Source organism: Dipteris shenzhenensis, chromosome 33, assembly GCF_047967505.1.
Source record: "Dipteris shenzhenensis isolate YYH24624 ecotype China chromosome 33, Dip_SZ_1.0, whole genome shotgun sequence".
Classification (NCBI taxonomy): domain Eukaryota; kingdom Viridiplantae; phylum Streptophyta; class Polypodiopsida; order Gleicheniales; family Dipteridaceae; genus Dipteris; species Dipteris shenzhenensis.
Genome location: NC_141628.1, coordinates 26856094 through 26876357, shown reverse-complemented (window position 1 = coordinate 26876357; position 20264 = coordinate 26856094). Strand labels below are relative to the sequence as shown.

Below are 20264 nucleotides of genomic sequence, written 5' to 3'. Positions count from 1 at the left end.
AGTACGGTCTAAGTGCAGTATATTTGGCGATGCTTCGCGGTTATGCTTCGCTGCTGACATTCGACGGCTACGAAAGGCCCTAGTTTTTTCCCCACATCGTTTGGATTTGTCGATCAGCGCTCACGTGGTGACGGCAGGCTGTTCATCATTTTAGATTGACAGATCAAGAATAAAATAGGGCGGAGTTTTCTTTTTCGAGTTCAAGGATATCCAGGGGGCATCTCTTTCCCTTTAGGATATATATTTCAAGTTCTTAGTTTGCGGTACTTTGTTCCTGTACAGGAAGGAATTTTGAAGTGCGGTACTTTTGGAGTTTTCGCATTTATTATATTTTTTTTAAAAAAAAAAAGAGGAAAAAAAAAAAAGAGAAAAATTTTTATTTCCCTTTTCAACAAAATGGAAGCAGAAGGGCAGAGTTCAAGGGTGAATCCTAGTGAGTCTAGAGCTCAATCTACACAACAGATGTCACATCACGCAGCACCTACATTGATTGGTAGGATCTCAATATTAGAGGATGCTTTACAGCAGATTATGAACCAGCAGCTTCAGGTGAATGCTGGTCAAAATGAGATTAGGGAGATGGTGCAAGCCTTGTCGGCTAGACCGTCTAGGATTGACAAGAGCAAAGCTCCAGCAGAGCCAGAGCCCAGTGTTCATTCCTTAGAGCGCGCTAGGGTCAAAGTGCCCAATATTGCTAATTATAGACCGGAGAAGTACGCTGGTCGGATGACCGAGCGCAGCTCTGATGTGATCGAGGTTTGGTTGCACAAGTGGGAAGAAGCCTTCGCCATTTGTGAGATTAGATCCGATCTAAAGAAGATCCGCGAGGCCACACACCTGTTTATTGAGGCAGCGGATAGATGGTGGATAAAGCAACAGAAGGATCAAGTTGCTCCAACCACCTGGGAAGGGTTCAAAACTGAATTCAAGAAACACTTTCTCCCACCTGATGAAGAATCCCGAGCTTGGGATGCTTATAGAAATCTTCGTCAGAGGAGCTTGTCAGTGGCAGAATACACTGACAAATTCAGGGAATGTGTTATGAAGATAATAGACCCTCTCCCTATGTCGGTTCAGTTAAAAGACTATATCTATGGACTGAACGATAAGATAAAAATGGAAGTTCGGGCTAAATATGTGACTACACTAGATGAATCTATAGCAGTAGCCCTGAACTATGAGGATGCCAGAGGTAGGTCTGGTGGATTTGTGCAGGCAGGGACTCAGTATGAGCACCCAAGAAAAGGGGGATTTCAGAGGAAATGGGTTTCAAAGACAAGTGTCTCGCAGCCAAGTGGCCAAACCAAGCAGGTGAAGCCGGTTGAGGGACCAGTAAAGACAAGTACCACCGTTGGGGTGAAAAGGAAAATAACTCCAATGGCAGCCCGGGCTTGGTCAAAGTCCTCATTGACCCCTGAACAAAAAGAGAAAGCTAGGAAAGAGGGATTGTGCTTCGGCTGCCTTCAGCGACATCAGTGGAAGGATTGTCCACTGAATAAAGATTGTCGCACGGCTAATATGATAATATCTGAATGCGACGTAGAAATGCAGGAGAGTCCCAGTGTGGAACATATGCAGATGCAACTGGCGGGACCTTCTCAGAGGTTAGTACCTTGTTTGTTATGTGTATCTGTTGCTAAGTTAGTGACGAGTGCACCTGATAACATCCTATCTAAGCCCGCAGCAACGGGGTATACAGCCTTCAATGATACGGAGCTAATCAAAATGAAAGGGCAAGTGGCCAGTCATGATGTCATTGTGTTGTTTGACTCAGCGTCAACTCACAATGTGATTAACTCCAAGCTCGTGAAGAGGCTGAAATTAAAGACAAGTCCATCTGACTATGCGTATACAGTCAGGATGGCAGATGGAAGTTCAACTGAAGTATGGGACCAAAGGGTTACCCAGTTGGAGCTTCGAATTCAGGACTATGCTGAGAAGCTTGATTTTGAAATGACCAAGCTTGCTCATGCGGATATAGCCCTGGGAATGGCGTGGCATTCTAGTAAGAATCCAGCCATTGATTGGAAAAAGCACGTATATCAATTCAAGATGAATGATGTGCTTTATGTCTTGCGAGGTGAAAGAGATATACCTCAGGGACCGTTGGTTTCCGTGATGGAAATCAGAAAGGCTCAAGTAGAGTTTTTATACCTTTGCACAGCATCGGTAGAGTCGGTGGATGATTCTTCGACTAGCACTGATGTTACGCAAAGTGGTGAGATGGCCAAGCTGGCTAATCTTATAACAGAGGAGTTCTCTGAATGTTTTAGGGATGAACTACCTTATGGGTTACCTCCAGAGCGGAATGTTCAGCATAAGATTGAACTGATCCCGGGGGCAGAACCTGTAAATAGACCTCCCTATAGAATGAGTTTTACTGAAGAAACGGAGGTGCGTAGGCAATTGGAAGAATACCTCAAGCTGGGGCAGATTCAACCAAGTTTCTCACCTTTTGCTTCACCAGTGATATTAAAGAGGAAAAAGGATGATACGTTTCGCCTCTGTATAGATTACAGAGCATTGAATAATATCACTGTTAAGCACAGGTATCCGATGGCTCGGATTGATGATTTGGTAGATGCATTACATGGAGCCGTGATTTTCAGCAAGATAGATCTTAAGTGCGGCTATCATCAGATCCGGATTAGAGCCAAGGATGTGCATAAAACCGCTTTTAGAAGCAGGTTTGGTCATTATGAGTTTTTGGTAATGCCCTTCGGACTTACCAATGCTCCAGCGACCTTCGTCATGCTTATGAATGATTTACTACGTCCGTATATCGGAAAGTTCGTAGTACATTTCATTGACGATATCTTGATATTCAGTAAAAGTGTTAATGAGCATTGTGAACACTTAAGGATAGTGTTCAGTACTTTGAGGAAAGCCAGTCTTTACGTGAATAAAAAGAAAACTATACTGTGTATGGTTAGGCTTGAGTACTTAGGGTTCATAATTACTCCACAGGGGGTAGAAATGGATCCGAAGAAAGTGGCTGCGATACTGACTTGGCCAATCCCTCAGAGTCTGACCGCGTTGCGATCATTCTTGGGATTTGTCCAGTTTTATAGAAGGCATATCAAAGGATATTCCGAAATAGTATCGCCATTGACTGATCTGACCTCAGATGAAGTACCTTTTATTTGGGGACAGAATCAACAGGAAAGTTTTAACACCATAAAACAAGCTGTGGTCTCAGGACCGGTGTTAAAAATAGTTGATCCCCAGAAACCGTTGTTCCTAGAAACCGATGCAAGTGGCATTGCGGTAGGAGCAGTCCTCCTTCAAGAGGGAAGGCCAGTAGCCTTTGAAAGCAAGAAGCTTTCTCCCTCTCAAAGGAATTGGCCAACTCATGAATTGGAGTTGTATGCTGTTATCCATGCTTTGAAAACATGGAGGCATTATCTGTATGGTTCAGAGTTTTATGTGGATGTAGATCATGATACTCTGAAACATTTTTGTAAACAACCTGACTTGAGGGGCCGCCAAGCTAGGTGGGCAGAGCTCATGCAGGAGTTTAATCTAACGATTCGGTACCGAAGAGGAAAAGACAATAAGGTAGCTGATGCGTTGTCTCGCATTATGCACAATCTGAGTTTCACGGTATTAGAGAGTGCTCTAATGACCGAGATCAGAGAAACTCAGAAGGTGGACGAGTTTGTCCAGAGCTTATGGCCTAAGGCTCATGTGTTAAAACCCGGGGAAAATGAAAAGGATGACCTGGCATCCAGAAAAGGCCAAACTTATGCAAGATATACCATAAGGGCTGGTATGCTAGTTAGAAATGGCAAGGTTGTAGTACCTGGTCAGAATGATCTCAGGCAGAGAGTCATTCGACAATGCCATGATAGCCCGTGTGCGGGACATCTAGGTGTCGAGAAGACATATGATCTCGTGAAGCGAGATTTCTTTTGGCCGAAGATGAAAAAGCATATTCATGAATATGTGACACGGTGTTTCTCGTGTTAGGTAAGCAAGGCCGAGCGGGTGAAACCACCCGGACTTTTACAGCCCTTGGAAATACCACTAAGTAAGTGGGAGAGCATTTCCATTGATTTTATTGTAGGATTACCTGCAACACAAGGAGGGTATAATTCTATCCTTGTGGTGGTTGATCGTCTAACCAAGATGGCTCACTTCATTCCGACTAGAGAGTCTATTAGTGCCCCGCAAGTAGCGGATTTGTTTATTAGACATATATTTCGTCTACATGGATTGCCTAGATCCATAGTGTCAGACAGAGATGTCAGGTTTACCGGTCACTTTTGGACAGCGGTATTTGAGACACTAAGGACTGAGTTGGGAATGAGTAGTGGGGATCATCCTGAGACGGATGGTCAGACGGAGAGGGTCAACCAGACTTTAGAGGATATGCTGAGAGCATATGTGTCATTGAGGCAACATACATGGGACAAGTGGTTGCCATTGTTGGAGTTTGCCTACAATGATAGGAAACATTCATCTACTGGGTTCAGTCCGTTTGAACTGAACTATGGTTATAGGCCAGCCAATCCAACTATAGTTGGAGTAGCTCAGAAAGTGCCTAGTGCCGCGAACTTTGTAGTTCAGATGCGGGAGATGCTAGCACTTGCGAGAGCTAATATCCGCCAGGCTATGGATAGAGCCAAGGTGTATGCGGACGAAAATCGGTCTATAAGAGTATTTGAAGAAGGAGAAAAAGTTTTTCTCAGAATTCCTTCGCACTCGAAGTCGTTGACTTCAGGGGAGTGTGCTAAGTTATCACCTCGATACTGTGGGCCGTGGTTAATTCTAAAGAGAATAGGCAGTGTAGCTTATAAATTAGAATTGCCACAGGGATGTAAGGTGCACCCGGTTTTTCATGTTTCACGTTTAAAGAAATTTTTACATACAGGTGACTAACTAATCGAAGGTGTGGTTTTGTTTCAGGAAATAGAGGATATTGCAAGGCGCAAACCAACAAGAATCCTGGACCGAGGAACAATGCAAATACGAAATCGGAAGATACCCACGGTGTTGGTTGCATGGCATGGTCAGCCTCTATCGGAAGCTACCTGGGAATCCGTGTACCAGTTACGGAGAGCATTCCCAGATTTCATCATCGAGGACGCTGATGCTTGAAGAGGGAAGGAATGTTATGCTCTAGTCGAGATAGCATGACCTCGGATAGATCGGTGGGCATTTTCTCTAAGATGACCAACTTTTGTAATAATTAATGCGCGTAATTAAATGGTCAAGAGAAGTAACTGCCAAGGTCCTAGGTGAGGGCGTAATGGCATTGACTAGATAGTTCTAATAGGGCTAGGGCCTAGGTGCATCTAAATGTGCAAATTGCCAAGGGGCAATTGTTTTAAAATGGAACCCCAAGAGAGGGGTGAAAAAGGATGCATCTAAGTAAGGGCCTAAAATGTGACATGTGGCCAGGAACTATCTAGGGAGATGTGGGTCTCAAGGATAAGGATGAGGAAAAAATCATGAAGAAACGTACGTAATGAGACGAATCCTATCCGGAGAGTTTGGCTGGGTGGAAAAATGAGTTGCCATCGCCCGTGACTGCACTAGCGTAGGAATTAACACTGAAGGGTTTAACAGTATCTCTATCTCATTAGTAGATATGTTTTTTGTCACGTAGCCCTACTAAAAGGCTAATGAGGTTTTCATGTGTTTGGGTTATCTTTTCATGCATATGTAGCTTGGGCAGTATGTGCTTGTCATCTCACCTCACCCCAAGACAGCCATTCGTTTTATGCATGCAGCTCCTGTGTGTGCACAACCTTAGCAAATATCTATAGACTGCTATTCTTAGATGCACTGTCTTAGCAAATATCCCCTCCTCAGATGCTAAGCTTCATACAGTAGAGCTCGAGACAAGGATGGCCTCCGGATGGGGTATGTATGCTGTGGAGACTGTGAACAATCAGAAGCATGATGGCAAGGAGCTGGTGCTGAAATTCGCGAGATTCAGAATAGGGAAAAATGAAAGAGTGAAGTACAAAAGGGTGTCAACATGACAAAAACCCTAAAACTACAACTCTAGGGTTAAAAGTACACACACTCCTTACCAACTCAACCATGAACTATGGTTAGGGAAGAAACCTCATACAAGGAAAAAAATGCCCCGAACTTCTAATTTTATTTGTACACTGACACGACTTAAAATTTCCAACATACCCTCTTGTAGTGAAGTTTCAAAATGTACAGGTGAATGATCAACCGCCAAAAGGAAGTAAGCCTAAAGCTTTGCGAAAAGGTTCAAACTCTTTTCTGGGTAGTACCTTGGTGGAAAGATCTGCAACATTCTGATGTGTTGGACAGTAGACCAACCTGATGCATACCAAGCTCGAGGGTCCTTTTTAAAGCCATACAAGGCCTTACTTTATTCTCTGGACCGGGCATCACAGACTCAATGACCTACTAGCAATCCCCATCGAGAAAGGCTGTTTTTATGTCCAATTGATGCACATGCCAGCCAAAATGTTTAGCCATAGCGGTGACACACAAATAGTAGTCATTCTTGAAGTGGGTGCAAAAGTCCTGTCATAATCTATGCCCTTTTTCAAAGCATAGCCTTTGGCAACCAATTATGGCTTGTACTAACCAATGGTACCGTCTAAATTTCTTTTCACCTTAAACACCCATTTTGTACCGATTGCCTTCTTATCAACATGCAAATTCACAAATTCCCCAAAGTATGATTTTTCTAAATAGAGTTTGCTTGCATCCAATACATATTCTCCCATGCATTCCTGTTCATCCATATAAAGCTACTACTCATCCAAGCTATGTCAACATATTCTTCTCCTTCTAAACCTCTTAAACCAGCCCTTGTCAGTTGGAACTTCGACTTCAGGACTATACTAAGAAGCTTGATTTTGAAATGACAAAGCTTGCTCACGCTGACATAGCCCTAGGTAAGGCTTGGCATTCTAGGAAGAATCCAGCCATAGATTGGAAAAAGCACATTTATCAATTCAAGATGAATGATGTGCTATATGTCTTACGAGGTGAAAAAGATATACCTCAAGGACCGTTGGTTTCCGTAATGGAAGTTCGAGAAGCTCAAGAAGAGTTTTTGTTTCTTTGTACAGCATCGATAGAGCCGATTGATGGTTCTTCGGCTAGCACTGATGTTACCCAAAATGGAGAGATGGCCAAGCTGGCTGATCAAATAGCAGAGGAGTTCTCTGATTGTTTTAGGGATGAGTTACCTTATGGGTTACCTCCAGAGCGGAATGTTCAGCATAAGATTGAACTAATCCCGGGGGTAGGACCTGTAAATAGACCTCCCTATAGTTTAAGTTTTACCGAAGAAGCGGAGGTACGAAAACAACTGGAAGAATATCTCAAGCTGGGACAGATTCAACCCAGTTTCTCACCTTTTGCTTCGCCAGTGATATTAAAAAAAAAGAAAGATGATACTTTTCGCCTTTGTATAGATTACAGAGCATTGAATAATATCACTATTAAGCACAGGTATCCGATGGCTCGAATCGATGATTTGCTAGATGCGTTACATGGGGCTGTAATTTTCAGTAAGATAGATCTTAAATATGGCTACAATCAGATCGATATTAGAGCTGAGGATGTACATAAAACCGCTTTTAGAAGCAGGTTTGGACATTATGAGTTTTTGGTAATGCGGTTTGGACTTACCAATGCTCCAGCTACATTTGTCATGCTTATGAATGATTTACTACGTCCGTATATCGAGAAGTTTGTAGTACATTTTATTGAAGATATTCTTGTGTTCAGCAAAAGTATTGCTGAGCATCACGAACACTTAAGAATAGTGTTCAATACATTGAGGAAAGTCAGTCTTTATGTAAATAAAAAGAAAACTGTACTGTATATGGTAAGAATTGAATATTTAGGATTCATTATTACTCCTCAGGGGGTAGAAATGGATCCAAAGAAAGTGGCTTCGATACTGACTTGGCCTATCCCTCAGAGTTTGATCGCTTAGCGATCGTTCTTGGGATTTGTCCAATTTTATTGAAGACATATCAAAGGATTCTTCGAAATAGTATCGCCATTCACTGATCTGACCTCAGATAAAGTACCTTTTATATGGGGACAGAATCAACAGAGAGTTTTAACACCATAAAACAAGTTGTGGTCTCAGGACCGGTGTTAAAAATAGTTGATCCCCAGAAACCGTTTTTCCTTAAAACCGATGCAAGTGGCATTGCGGTAGGAGCAGTTGTTCTTCAAGAGGGAAGGCCAGTAGCCTTTGAAAGCAAGAAGCTTTCTCCCTCTCAACGAAATTGGCCAACTCATGAATTAGAGTTGTATGCTGTTGTCCATGCTCTGAAAACATGGAGACATTATTTGTATGGGTCAGAGTTTTATGTTGATGTTAATCATGATACTCTGAAACATTTTTGTAAACAACCTAACTTGAGAGGCCGCCAAGCAGAACCTGATCCCCCCCCTTGTCGCTCTAGCGCCGCCGAGCTACTGCTGTGCTGCTATTGCCGCCCACGACCTAACCCTGGCGTTGTCCGTGCTGCTGTGTCCTGTTGTTACTACAGCAAGCACGGAGGGAAGGGAAGAGAGAAGCAAGCTATGCGAGAGAGAGAGAGAGAGAGAGAGAGAGAGAGAGAGAGAGATTAACATCCTCGGGAGGCCCTGCAGTCTCAATGGGCTGGAGCAAAGGGCGTTGTAAGGCCCTTGCTGAGTACTAAGCTATGCTAAACTAAAGGGCTCAAAAGCTCAAGCAAAATCATGGCTCTCCGATGAGCTATGAAAATATCACGGATCTACGTCTATTGAGTTGTCTCACTCTGTGGCGGGGGATGTGGTCTCCTCGATATTTGAACCCATTGAGCTATGTCCAGAGTGACTCCTTGTCTCTGGCGGTCTCCTCTGAGAAAAGAGGGGGGGGAGTAGAAGTAGAAGTAGAATTTATTAGCGTCCTCGAGGGGCCAAAAATGACCCATGGGACCCATCTCGATACAATGTAAAAAGAGTCTCCTCAAGGAGAGGGGTCAGGAGTCTATGAGTTCTTGACGACACGTAAAAAGATGAGTGGAGAGAACTGATGTCAACTGAGCGGAGTCCCCCAGTATCTGCTGGTAGTCCTCCCTGATATGTGCATATCGGGGGCACTGTAGAGCTACATGTGCCTCCGTCTCAACTGTTTGCATGTCACAAAGGGTACAGACTCTAGCATGTCTAGGCTGGTGTATCTAAGCTCCCTGCTCAATGGCAAATATATGAGATCTGGTACGGAACTTGGCGATGTTTCTGCGATATAGAAGGGGGATAGGTGTGCTAATATAAGGCTGAGCATGAGTCTCTATGGACATGTATGTAGACCAACATGTGCGATTTATGTTGTCTTTGTAATATTCCAGCTTTACCCTCTTTTCACTTGTCAACCAGTGATTCCGCAAAGTGCTCAGTAAAGACAGTTGAAACTCTTGCATGTTGACCTTTTCAGGCGGCATGGTCAAATATGCTTCCACTTTCCATCTGCTGAACCATTTTCTTATGTCGGTTGCCCATCCTGTGCAGGTGACCTTACTTTTGTAGTTCTTTTGAAGCTTTGTGCTGGCATTCCATGCTTTATGAGGCAGCCTATCAGGTTGCATTTGCTGCACCTCTCTTAGGTATTGCATAACTCTGATCAATGCATGAAATTCAATCGGTCTCCTTCCCGTTTCCAACAGAAGTATTGAGTATGGAGTAGTGGGTTTGACACCAAGGTGTCTCCTTAGGAAAGCTTTTTGCATTTTCTCAATATCATTCCATGTAGAGGCTGAAATGCTGCCTCCCCATACTTCCACTCCATATAATACTGTCTGCACTACATATGCATCAAACAATACATTTTGAATTTTCCAGTTCCTAGTGTCGGTGTGCCTGCAATCATTCTCAAGCTGGTAGTGCTTCTCCCAGCCAGTGTCTATCCTTCTATGTATACATTGCGACCATCTATGATCTGCCGGGATATCAACCCCTAAGTATTTGAAGGTGCTGACATACTCAATGATCTGTCCATCAAAGGTGATCTCAGGGGGATGTTCTGGCTGATTGGTACAGACTGCCATCATCTTTGTTTTTCCGACATTTACTTGCAACCCGCTTTCCCTACAAAAAGTCTTAAGCACTTGTAAAAGTTTGTGCATAGATTCCGGATCGCATGCAAAAAGAACATCATCTGCGTATAACAACAATAGCATTGTCCAAAGCCCCGATTGCGGTCCTTGCAGAGAGAGAGAGAGAGAGAGAGAGAGAGAGAGAGAGAGAGAGAGAGACTTAATCCTAGTCAAATCACTGTGATTGTAGTAAGCACAAATGCTCTAGTTGACGAGAGTCAACCCTCCTTGGCCGAAACGAAGATTCCTTAAGGAAAGTCAATGGTTTGACCAAATGGGAAAACTCTTTGACCATAGTAGAATGAAGAAAGAAATTTTTTACCGTGGTCAAATAAAAGGTCAACTTAATATTACTCGGAGTATTTACAACTTGGTGACATAGAGCATGTCACAAAGATTCAGGACTTACGTGAGCAACTTCTAAACATTAATGAAGTCATATCAGATACATAACTTGTCTCACCGAACTCCTTATTGGAGTCTTATCTTTTATCTCATACGTCACTCAATTTCTCTGAGGGGAATCCCAACCCGCTCACCTTTCAAGAGTTGGTGGGATTCTTGTTGCAAGAACGCCAGACTAGAAGAACATGTCTACACCCACTCTTGGGCGCTGATGGTGTCAGTGGGGATGTCATAGTAGCTAGTCCTTGCTATGCATGATGGAGTTTATGGTTTTCAACCTTGTGAGTGACTATAATGAGATTGAAACTGCACTATGTTGTGTTTTTAAAGGATGAGTTTGGGAATGTTCCTAGATTCATCTAGGTATATAGACTAGAAGAACATGTGAATGAGTATGTGCGGTGGAGTTCAAGCTTTTACTGCAAAAGATAAGGAAAAGGGCAAATATCAGTCCAAACATGATGCAAGACAGACTTCTGGTAAAGACAGAAAGGATGCTGAAATTTGTAAAAGGAACGTCGCTGCCCAAAGGATGATCTTGCACTTTTAGTGAGCACTCCCATTGCTGTTGTGATGCAGAATGCGGAGTTATGGCATGCCAGATATGGGCACATGAGGTATGGCAGCTTGATGACACTTCAGAAGCATGCTATGGTTGATGCATTGCCTTCTTTGGAGTCACCTCCTCCTCATGCATGTGAGGGTTGCATCCTTGGCAAGATGCATAGATTTCCTTTGACTTGGTTTGCCACTAAGGCATGACTTGCTAGGGAGAGCTTGGCCGAGCTCCAGTAGAGAAGCTTGCGCCAAACACTCTCAAGGACCGGGGCGATCTGCTGCTCTGCTGTAATGTCAATACCAACTTGGCATCCGAGATATCTCACTGTCTGGCCCTACTGTATCCATCTGAAGCCAAAGTCACTCCCCCACTCACGAATCTCCTATGTCTCCTCATAGCCCATGAAGAAACCTATGGACTTTGTCCAGTTGATCCGCACATCAGAGGCCTCGCAGTAGATAGCCAGGGCTCCCGTGCCTCTCTCCAAACTCGTTGTGGTGCCCTCAACATACAAGGCCGTGTCATGTGCAAACTCAGAGTCAAGCAGTTCCTTCTCCTGTCTGATTGGGAGCCTCAACCCTGTGAGGTCCGCCTCATTTGATCTCAAGTAGTAGCCCAAAGCCTCCGCCACAAAAAGAAGAGGAAGGGAGTGAGTGGGCAGCCCTGGTGGACCGAGGGAGAGAGAGGAAAGGCCTTGCCTGTGTGTCCTCCGATAAGCATCTGGCTAGAGCTCCCCGCATAAGGCGCATAAACTTCTCTGACCCATCTGTCTGAGAAACCCAATCTCTGCATAGTATCCTCCAGGAAGGAGCACTCCACCCTGTCATAGGCCTTCTCGAAATCCATGAGAAGGACGGCTAGTGGTTGTGACTCCTCCTTGGACCAATCCATTGCCTCACAGAACGTGAAGATGTTGTCCAAGATGTTGCGCTCCTGGGCGAACCCCATCTGTGTGTCGTGGATAATGTTAGTAAGATGGGGCCATAAAACCGCATGCTCAAGACCTTGGCGAGGATCTTGTATGCAGTATCAAGCAGAGTGATCGGTCTCCACTGCCGGATGTCTGACCTATCTCCCCCTTTTGGGATCAAACAAATCCACCCTTGCTCAGGGAATGAGGGAGGGAGCCCATGTCAAAAATGTCATGGCATGCTAGTCGGAAAGGGTGGGAGATAATCTCCAAGAAGTTCCGGAAGAAGGCCGGAGTCAAGCCATCCTTGCCAGGACACTTCTGGGTCGGGAGAGCCTTAAGGGCTTCCCAGAGCTCCTCATCCGTGAAAGGCTCCTCCAGTCTACTGCATAAATCCTGCGAGACTACTGTCGGAACGTGATCCCAAACTACCTTTTGGGCCACAATACCAACTAGAGTCATTCTCTCCCTCTGAAAGAGGTGGTTGTAAAAACCTGTGGGCAGGTCTAATATCTCCTACGGGTCAGTGTGCACGATGCCCTGCAGATCTCGGAGACACTGCAGCTGTGTGCCCGCTGATCGAGGCCCAGTGGTCTGAAAAAGCTGTCTCGTCATCCTGTCCCCCTGTTGTACCCACCGGGCCCGGGACGAGTGATAGGAGAACTTAGCCTGCCGAATCTCCGTGTCCTGAAGCTCAAGGCGAGCACTCTCGAACCTGTCGCTAAGCCACTAAGAACCTGGGTCCTGCTCCCTGAGCTGCTCTATGGAGGTGAGGTCTCTCCTCAAAGCTTGCTCGCGCTCTTGAAGAGTCCTCCGCCCCCTAATGGCGTGAGCCTGTAACTCCTCACTGCTCCTCTGGATCGCATCGGCCACCCACGAAGCCTACCCCTCGCATGGTGTTATCTCTGACTGCTCCCAAATCCTTGCCATGACCTGCTGGATCTCCTCGTCCTGCAGGAGGTCCGCTAGAATGCGGACCCCCTTTTGGGGAAGTACTACTGGAGAGTGCTCTGACAGGCGGGGCTGATCTAAGTGAAGTACTACTGGAGAGTGCTCTGACATCGTGGTACCTGCCAGAATCCAGTAGAGCCGTCCCTGTGCAAGTGCCCAGTCCCCAACGTAGAAACAGTCTAGTCTCTCAAGCAGTCCATCGTGTCTCCTCTGTCTGAAAGAGAAGAGGAGGCTGCCAGGTATTCTGCTGAAATTTGGCTCTCGCCATGGGTCTCTGCGACTGATCATGAAAATGAACTGCTCCCAGGTGCTATGCTCTATTGTTGGCATCTCAGAGAAGGAGGCGCCGCCCTGCTTGTCTTCCCCAAACTCCAGGTTGTCGAAGTCCCCTCCAACAATCCATGAGTCTCCATCTCGAAGACACTCTGACAGCCTCCTCCAAAAGGTCGGGCGGCGCTGTCTACACGCTGGGGCATACACGTTCAGGATCCCAATCCTGGACTCTCCTGTCCTAACTCTCATCCAAATTGCCCGCCGTCCTGGGATAAGCTCGCCCTAATCGTAGACCTCGGGAGCCAAAGTCTGTGAGACCGAGATTCAGACCCCTCCACTCCATCCTATTGTAGGGAACCACTCCTCCGGACCTCTCCTTGGGAGAAGGTGGTGTCGCCGTTTGATGTCTGCTGCTAAGAACATATGCTCATGAATCAAAAGGATGTCCACTGTCCGCCCTACACCGCCCTTTGAAACTCGTGCCAGAGTATCAAGTATTCCGGTTGACTATGAGCATGGTCGTGGAGCCCGTGCACATTCCAACTCACTATGGTCCAACTCATGAGGACGGGGGTGCAGAGAACAAGGCTCTCCTGTGAGTGGGTGCTTGTTCCAGAAAGACTGCCTTATGTGACTTTGTCAGGGGTTTGGAGGGCAAATAGTCCGTGTCTATGTGACGACGTACTAGGGTGGATACCGGCTCAATTCTGATCTTCCGTGCCCACTTCATCATGAAGGAGACTTCCACCCCGAACAGCTCCGCCCACTTCTGGAGGGGTTAGTAGTATGCGTGATCCACCTTTGCCTCAAACGGCAATCTGATAACTCCTACTGCCAAACCACACGTCGGCTCCTCTCGCGTGAAGCTCAGCTGAAAATTCACCTCCGCACCATGGGCATGCCAAAGGTCTCGTCCCCGTGCTCCCATCCACTCGTCCATCATGCGTGAAATATGATCTCCCATAATAGCATCAAACACCTCTGGGGTCCACTTCTCCAACCCTGTGGAGGAAAAATGGAAACTCAAATGGGGTGTGTCTGAGGGCCCACTGCGTTGATCAAACCCCCCTTCCGTGGCTGCAGGATCATAAGCGTTACCTCTAGCGGTAAAGGATGAGAGTCTGGGATCTCTAGATAATTCCAGGGTCCCAACCTCCAGAAGTCCCGCGGTAAGGGACGTCCAGGCTGGAGGTGGGGAGCTGCTGACGGGGAGGATGATCCCGGTCTTCCTCCCCGAGTGGACCTGATGCTGCGATGAGGGAATAGAAGGGGACGTCGTCTTACCCTTGCTTGCTAGTAGGGGTGTTGAAGTAGGGGATGGGAGGGAGGCTGAGGAACCTGCTACGGAGGTGGAGAGGGGGGCAGCCGGGGAGGGAGGGAGGTGGGGGGGTAGGTGGTGAGAGTGATCATAGCAGGAGGGGCGAGGGGGCGGGGGGAACCTAGGGGGGGGGAGTGGAGGGGAAGGGGGGGAGGGATTTGGAGGGGAGGGGGAGGGGGGGGAATAGGGGCGACCACAGGCCTACCCTGCTGATCAGGCTCGTCGAGGCTCTGGATCCGTTCCTCCTTAGCCGTTGCCTGGCTAACGTCTGCCATCGCCTCATCAGGAACTCCTTGGGCTCGCTGCTGATACAAGGGTGGATGCGGACGCTGAACCTCCGTCACGGGAGGATCATCTGGCTGGGCGGTGGCCCCTTCCGCTGGGGGAGGTGGATCTTCATGTAAGGGCTCCTGCTGCTGCTGCTCCTCCTCAGGTGCCTCGCGGACAACCCTGTCTCTCTCTCTCTCTGCGTCTGGCCCTTTGCCTGCGGCGCTTGTGAGCCTGTTTGCTTGGTTTCTTTTTCTTTTTAACCATGGTCCAGTCCCCTTCTGAGGGGGTCACCCAGGGGGTCTGAGACTCCTGCTGCTCCTGTCTGAGGGGGTGCTGGACTCTGGTCTGCTGACTCTGACATCCAAATAGTTGGGATGTAGGGGTAACTGTTTGAATTAGTACATCACTTGAAAATAGTTTTGTATTCACAAAGTACCCACTTGGTACAAATGTTTCTAGCAGTACCTATCACATATAGCAACTCAGTACGTGTATCATTGAAAAATTTTACTAGAGCGTTTCTTCTGTGTATGATATACCCCATTCGTTGTAATATTTTGCAAACATAGTGCAAGCGTGTTGTGATAAAAAGGTGGAACAAAGACCTTTATTATTGATGGACATAAGAATTTCAGTAACATGAAACATCAAAATCCCTTGTACTGCTTGTACGGGTTTTCTTGAATTCATGCCCAACTGGAATTGGACCACAACTGTGTTCTTCCTTTGTGTACAGATCTTTCTTGAATTCATGCCCAACTGGAATTGGACCACAACTGTGTTCTTCCTTTGTGTACAGATCTTTCTTATGTATGTGCATTGAGTTTTGCAAGTGTGGCAGCACTAAAGATCTTTAGATTGTTTTCTTTAGGAGCAGAGGGGATTTTTTCCTCCTATGTTCTAAACTATAATTTGAGGTCGGAGGTGTTGACATGTTCTTTAGTTTGTTATGTAAATCTTGAAGTATGGTGATGGTTAAAAGATGTCAGACTGAAACTATCATCAAACAATTAAACAATGTCAATGACATGTCTCCCATTTTGCAGTCATAACAGCTTGCTAACTCTATACAAAGTTTTGGATGACAAGTATCAGCGCCCTCTGTTTGAAACTGTTTGTAAATATATGAACCTTGAACATGAGTTGCAGCTGATTTGTGCCACATGTCACAGTCAGGAGCGTTGGATGAAAAATGGGAGTTAGCCTTACTGTTAGCGTGGATGGGCTTGTACACAGTATTCACAGCTCGAAAATTCACCCAACCAATAAAGGTATTGCTGCTGCAGCAACAGTGTTTAATTGATGAATGCTTGTTACTAAAGTGTGTTTTACCAAAAATCATTTTGTTCACAATATACTGTTTTTCTTGAGGATAGGGCCAATCGTATGTTAAGAGCTAGAATGGACTATTTGCACCAGACTGCCAGACAAAATGTCTCCTAGATCTTCGCTTTTGTCTTAAGCATGCTCTTTATTGCAGGTCTTGTTGTTGACGGGTTGGACAACCTCATCTTTAAATTTGACCTCCACAATCTGTACTAATACTGAGAAGGGCTTTTTGTGTGATTTCTTAATCAATATAAATTCCAGCTTATGTGATACGATGTGCATGGATGGTAATGAGACGTTTCTTCTACTACATGCAACTCCAAATCTTTAAGGTTGCACTCTCATATGCTACTGCATGATTGCCTTGTTCGGAATCGCTCCAAGGTCAACACCAATACTTCTGCTCTTACCAGAAATGGCTGGACAGATCTGAAATGATGAGAACTAGCTCTAAAATAGCCTTTTAAAAAGATAGAAAGGCTGTTGTTGAGCTTTACCTTTCTCTTGTCAGCTTATGGAGTAGACTAGTGATGCAGGTGAATTGCTCTACAAAACCATAATTATACGAGCACAAGCAAGAAATGATATGAAGTGTGAATATTAACTACAGAAGGCCACTTGAAATTATATGAGCACGGGCAAGAAATGATCTGAATGGTGAATATTCACTACAGCTGGCCACTGAACACCATGGTTTTGATCACTGTAGGATCACCATGGTCTCCGAAATGGCTACCAAGGTGTGTACCTTGTCTGTCCGAATATTAGCCAATGTGTTTGTAGGGTGGACCTGGGAACCATCCAAAGCCTCTGTACAGCTGGATCTCCAAATGTGCCACTCCAAAGCCTCTGTGTATCTAGATCTCCAAATGTGCCACTTCTAATATGCTTGCCAGGATATCCCACGAAGTATCCACAGATTCATGCACATGTCTGTATAGAGAGCAAGGAAAATCGTCCATAGAACATTGTCGTCGAACTGAAAGAGCCCAAGAAGAGTCATGTGTCTCGTAGAACACCTAAGGCACCAAAAGGGAGAGCCATGCTACAGAGTGCCAGGTCATGAAGAAAGGAGAACGTATAAAGGTGCTCAATAGTCTAGCGATCCCTTTCAAATGATTTTCGTCTATCTAGAATCCTACAAGCAATGCTGAATAGACTTGTCAACAGAGAGGAGGCCCGTATTCATGGTATGATGAGATGCTCTCATTCCTGACTACAGGAATAATGCCCAAGTACCTAAATTGAGACCAAAGAAAGCGATTGGCATTGCAAAGCCGCTCTTTTGAAGCAGTGTTGGGCCAATTGTATCGACGGCATTTGACAGAGGCCTTGCTGCGGTGTGTCCAGCCTCATGAGCAGGAGGCAGTGCTGATGGAGGCTCATTGCGGGGTTTCGGGTGGTCATTTTGTGGAAATAACCGCAAAGAAAATTCTACAAGTAGGCCTATGGTGGCCAACCATGCAAAAGGATGCTAGGTGGTTTGCAAAGAGTTGCGATCTCTGTCAACGATTGGGTCAATCCACAAATCGTGATCAAATGCCTCTCGACCCCATCTTACCACTGAAGCCATTTCAGAAATGGAGTATGGACTTCATGGGTCCATTCAGGCCAAATATTGCACGCACACAAAATTGTTATACGCTAGTAGCAACCTTTTAGTGTACCAAATGGGTGGAGGCCTGGGCTTTGCGAGACAACACCGCAAATTCTGTTGCAAAGTGCCTCTACCGAGATGTGTTCACCCTATTTGGTTGCCCAATCGAGCTGGTTAGCGACAAGGGTATCCACTTTATCAACAAAGTCATTAAGCGGATGAATTCTTTCTATATGGTGATTCACAAGAAGTCTTCTCCCTACTATTCGCAGGCTAATGGGTTGGCTGAATCGACCAATCATACATTCAAGTGGATTATTTTGCTATTAGTGAATGAGCACTGCACGGATTGGGATGAAAAGTTATTGGCGGCATTATGAGCTTATCACACATCCTTCAAGGTGGCAACAGGGTTGACTCCTTTCAAGTTGGCTTTTGGGCTAGAAGCAATTACACCGATCAAGCATATAGTGCCTAGTTTGTGGATTGCGGTGGGGGACAAGCTTCTTCCGCAGGAATCCATGGTTTTCCGGTTGGATGTCTTGATTAGTTGGATGATATGCGGCTGGAGAGCTACTATCTGACTCTGGAGGTTTAAGCAAGGCAGAAGCGAAGGGTGGATTTGGCTTCGAAAAAAAAGTCGTTTGAACGCGGGCAATTGGTGCTGCTGTTCAATACTCGTCTAGGGAGGATGTCGGGGAAGCTGAAGCTGCGATGGTCGGGCATGTGGGCAGGACCTTGGGAAAACAAGGAGCAAGGTCGAGTACATGTGGAATATTCCCTGAACCCAAAGTCTTTTCCAAAAGGATTTTTGCAAACCAACAAAAATCTGAAAATTCTCCCAATGAGGAGCTCTGGTGGGCTGCCTCTAAGGGTTTTAGGGTCTAGATACCATTCGGACTTCAAAAAGCACTATTCCATGACCTGCAACCCTAACAGGCTGAAAATGCAATATGCATAAGAATATGATCTATAGATCTAGAGAATCCGAGTCCCACAAACTAGAGTGGGATCCGTGATATCGTAAAGGCTCCTGCCATGTGGCCCTAGATTGAAACTTGTTACTTGGAAGAACCCAATCCATTCTATAGCTGCATCAATCTTTTGGATTCTCTTTGCACGTCCTCTGAGGTGACTTATTAACTGGACTTTGCGATCATCTAGAAGGCATTTGAAGAGCCTTCAAGACCCCACAGAGAAAGCAGGACCTCTCTCCCATGAAGACACTACATATAGTGAGAATTACGCAGTCGTCTACCATGCTCATCAAGTATACTATCATTCCGTATGACAGGTAGAGAGGGGCTCTCCGAAGAGTATTTTGAAGATTGACACGGGGGGTTCTTTGAAGGGGGGCTCCGAAGAGTACTTCTGAAGCTGGCCCAAACTTGGATGAAACTTGAGATGGGCTGATGTAATGGTCCATCTAGTACTGTCATGTTGGGGGTAAAGGCACATTGCCAACCCTTAATTAAAGAATTAAAGATAGGACACCTATGATTGTCTTAAGACAGTCATAGGGTAAACCTAATCCTAATAAAACATAAGTGAGTTTGTGGTGTGGCTCACTCTTACTTCACACCCGCACTAGAGTGTCACTCTCTCTCACTCTCACTCTCTTGCTCCCTTCTACTTCTCTTCCCCTCTCAACTGGTATCAGAGCCTCCTCTCCCAAGCCTCCTCTTCCTTGCCTACTCCTTTCCGTACGGACGTACGGCCAGATCCGTACGGCCGTACGTCGTCCGTACAACTGTACGGACGGACTGCGACGTACAGTGCGCAGGCGGCGGCGAACAGGTCGACAGCGCGGGCGCGAGTCAGATCGACGTCACGGGCGTGGTCACGGTGGTGGTCGCTGGTCGCGGGTCTCCTTGCACAGGAGCTGCTAGCTGCAGCTCGAGGCGCCGCATCCAGCTAGCAGCCAGCAGCTGCATAGCAGCTGCTACTAGCTGCTAAGCCTCTCGAGGCATTGTGAGGGCGCAGGGCAGCAGATCAGGGCGTCGTCGAGTTGCGATACTGCATCAGGCAGCTCCATAGCTGCGCGGCGCAGCTATTCCACGTCAACTGTACGGACTGTCCGTACAGTCGTACGGACTGCCGTACAACTGTACGGACGACAGTCCTTCATCCACCTGCAGGTACAATAGGTTGGCGTCGACAGCAGGGTACAGAAGTACAGCAGGACTTGTTTGTTTTGCTGCAAAGACTCAACTCGATTTTTTTTTTTTGGGGGAAGCGTGCTGCTGCGAGGACAGAAGTACAGCAGGTACTCTGTACTCTGCAGGAACAGAAGTACAGCAGTACATGAAGCTTTTCTGATACATTCCTGGAGCATTCTAGCAGTATACTGTGCATTTGTTGAGGTACATCAGGTACTCTTGTGTCACTCACGCTTGAGGTGACTTGTGCCACAGTGGTGGTGTTTGTGCAGTTACTTGTCATTCAGGAAGGTCAGATGCTTGTTTTGCAGAAGCTTCTATGCATTTACTGAGTGCAATTCTCAGTTTTGAGTGACCATTTCAAAGGGCTTTTGCCTGGATGTGTTTGCAATATATGCCTTGAGGCAGTGTGTA

The 20264-nt window shown here is 46.0% G+C and overlaps 1 protein-coding gene across 1 annotated transcript in view; it reads left to right on the top strand.

Annotated features, from left to right (window-relative positions):
• LOC147879900 (integral membrane family protein) overlaps positions 1–20264 on the top strand; it is a 106944-nt gene that overhangs the window by 68487 nt on the left and 18193 nt on the right. The window contains exon 4 of the mRNA XM_087371786.1: positions 15938–16036. Within this exon, the coding sequence (XP_087227912.1) occupies positions 15938–16036 (99 nt within the window). The remainder of the gene's footprint in view (positions 1–15937; positions 16037–20264) is intronic.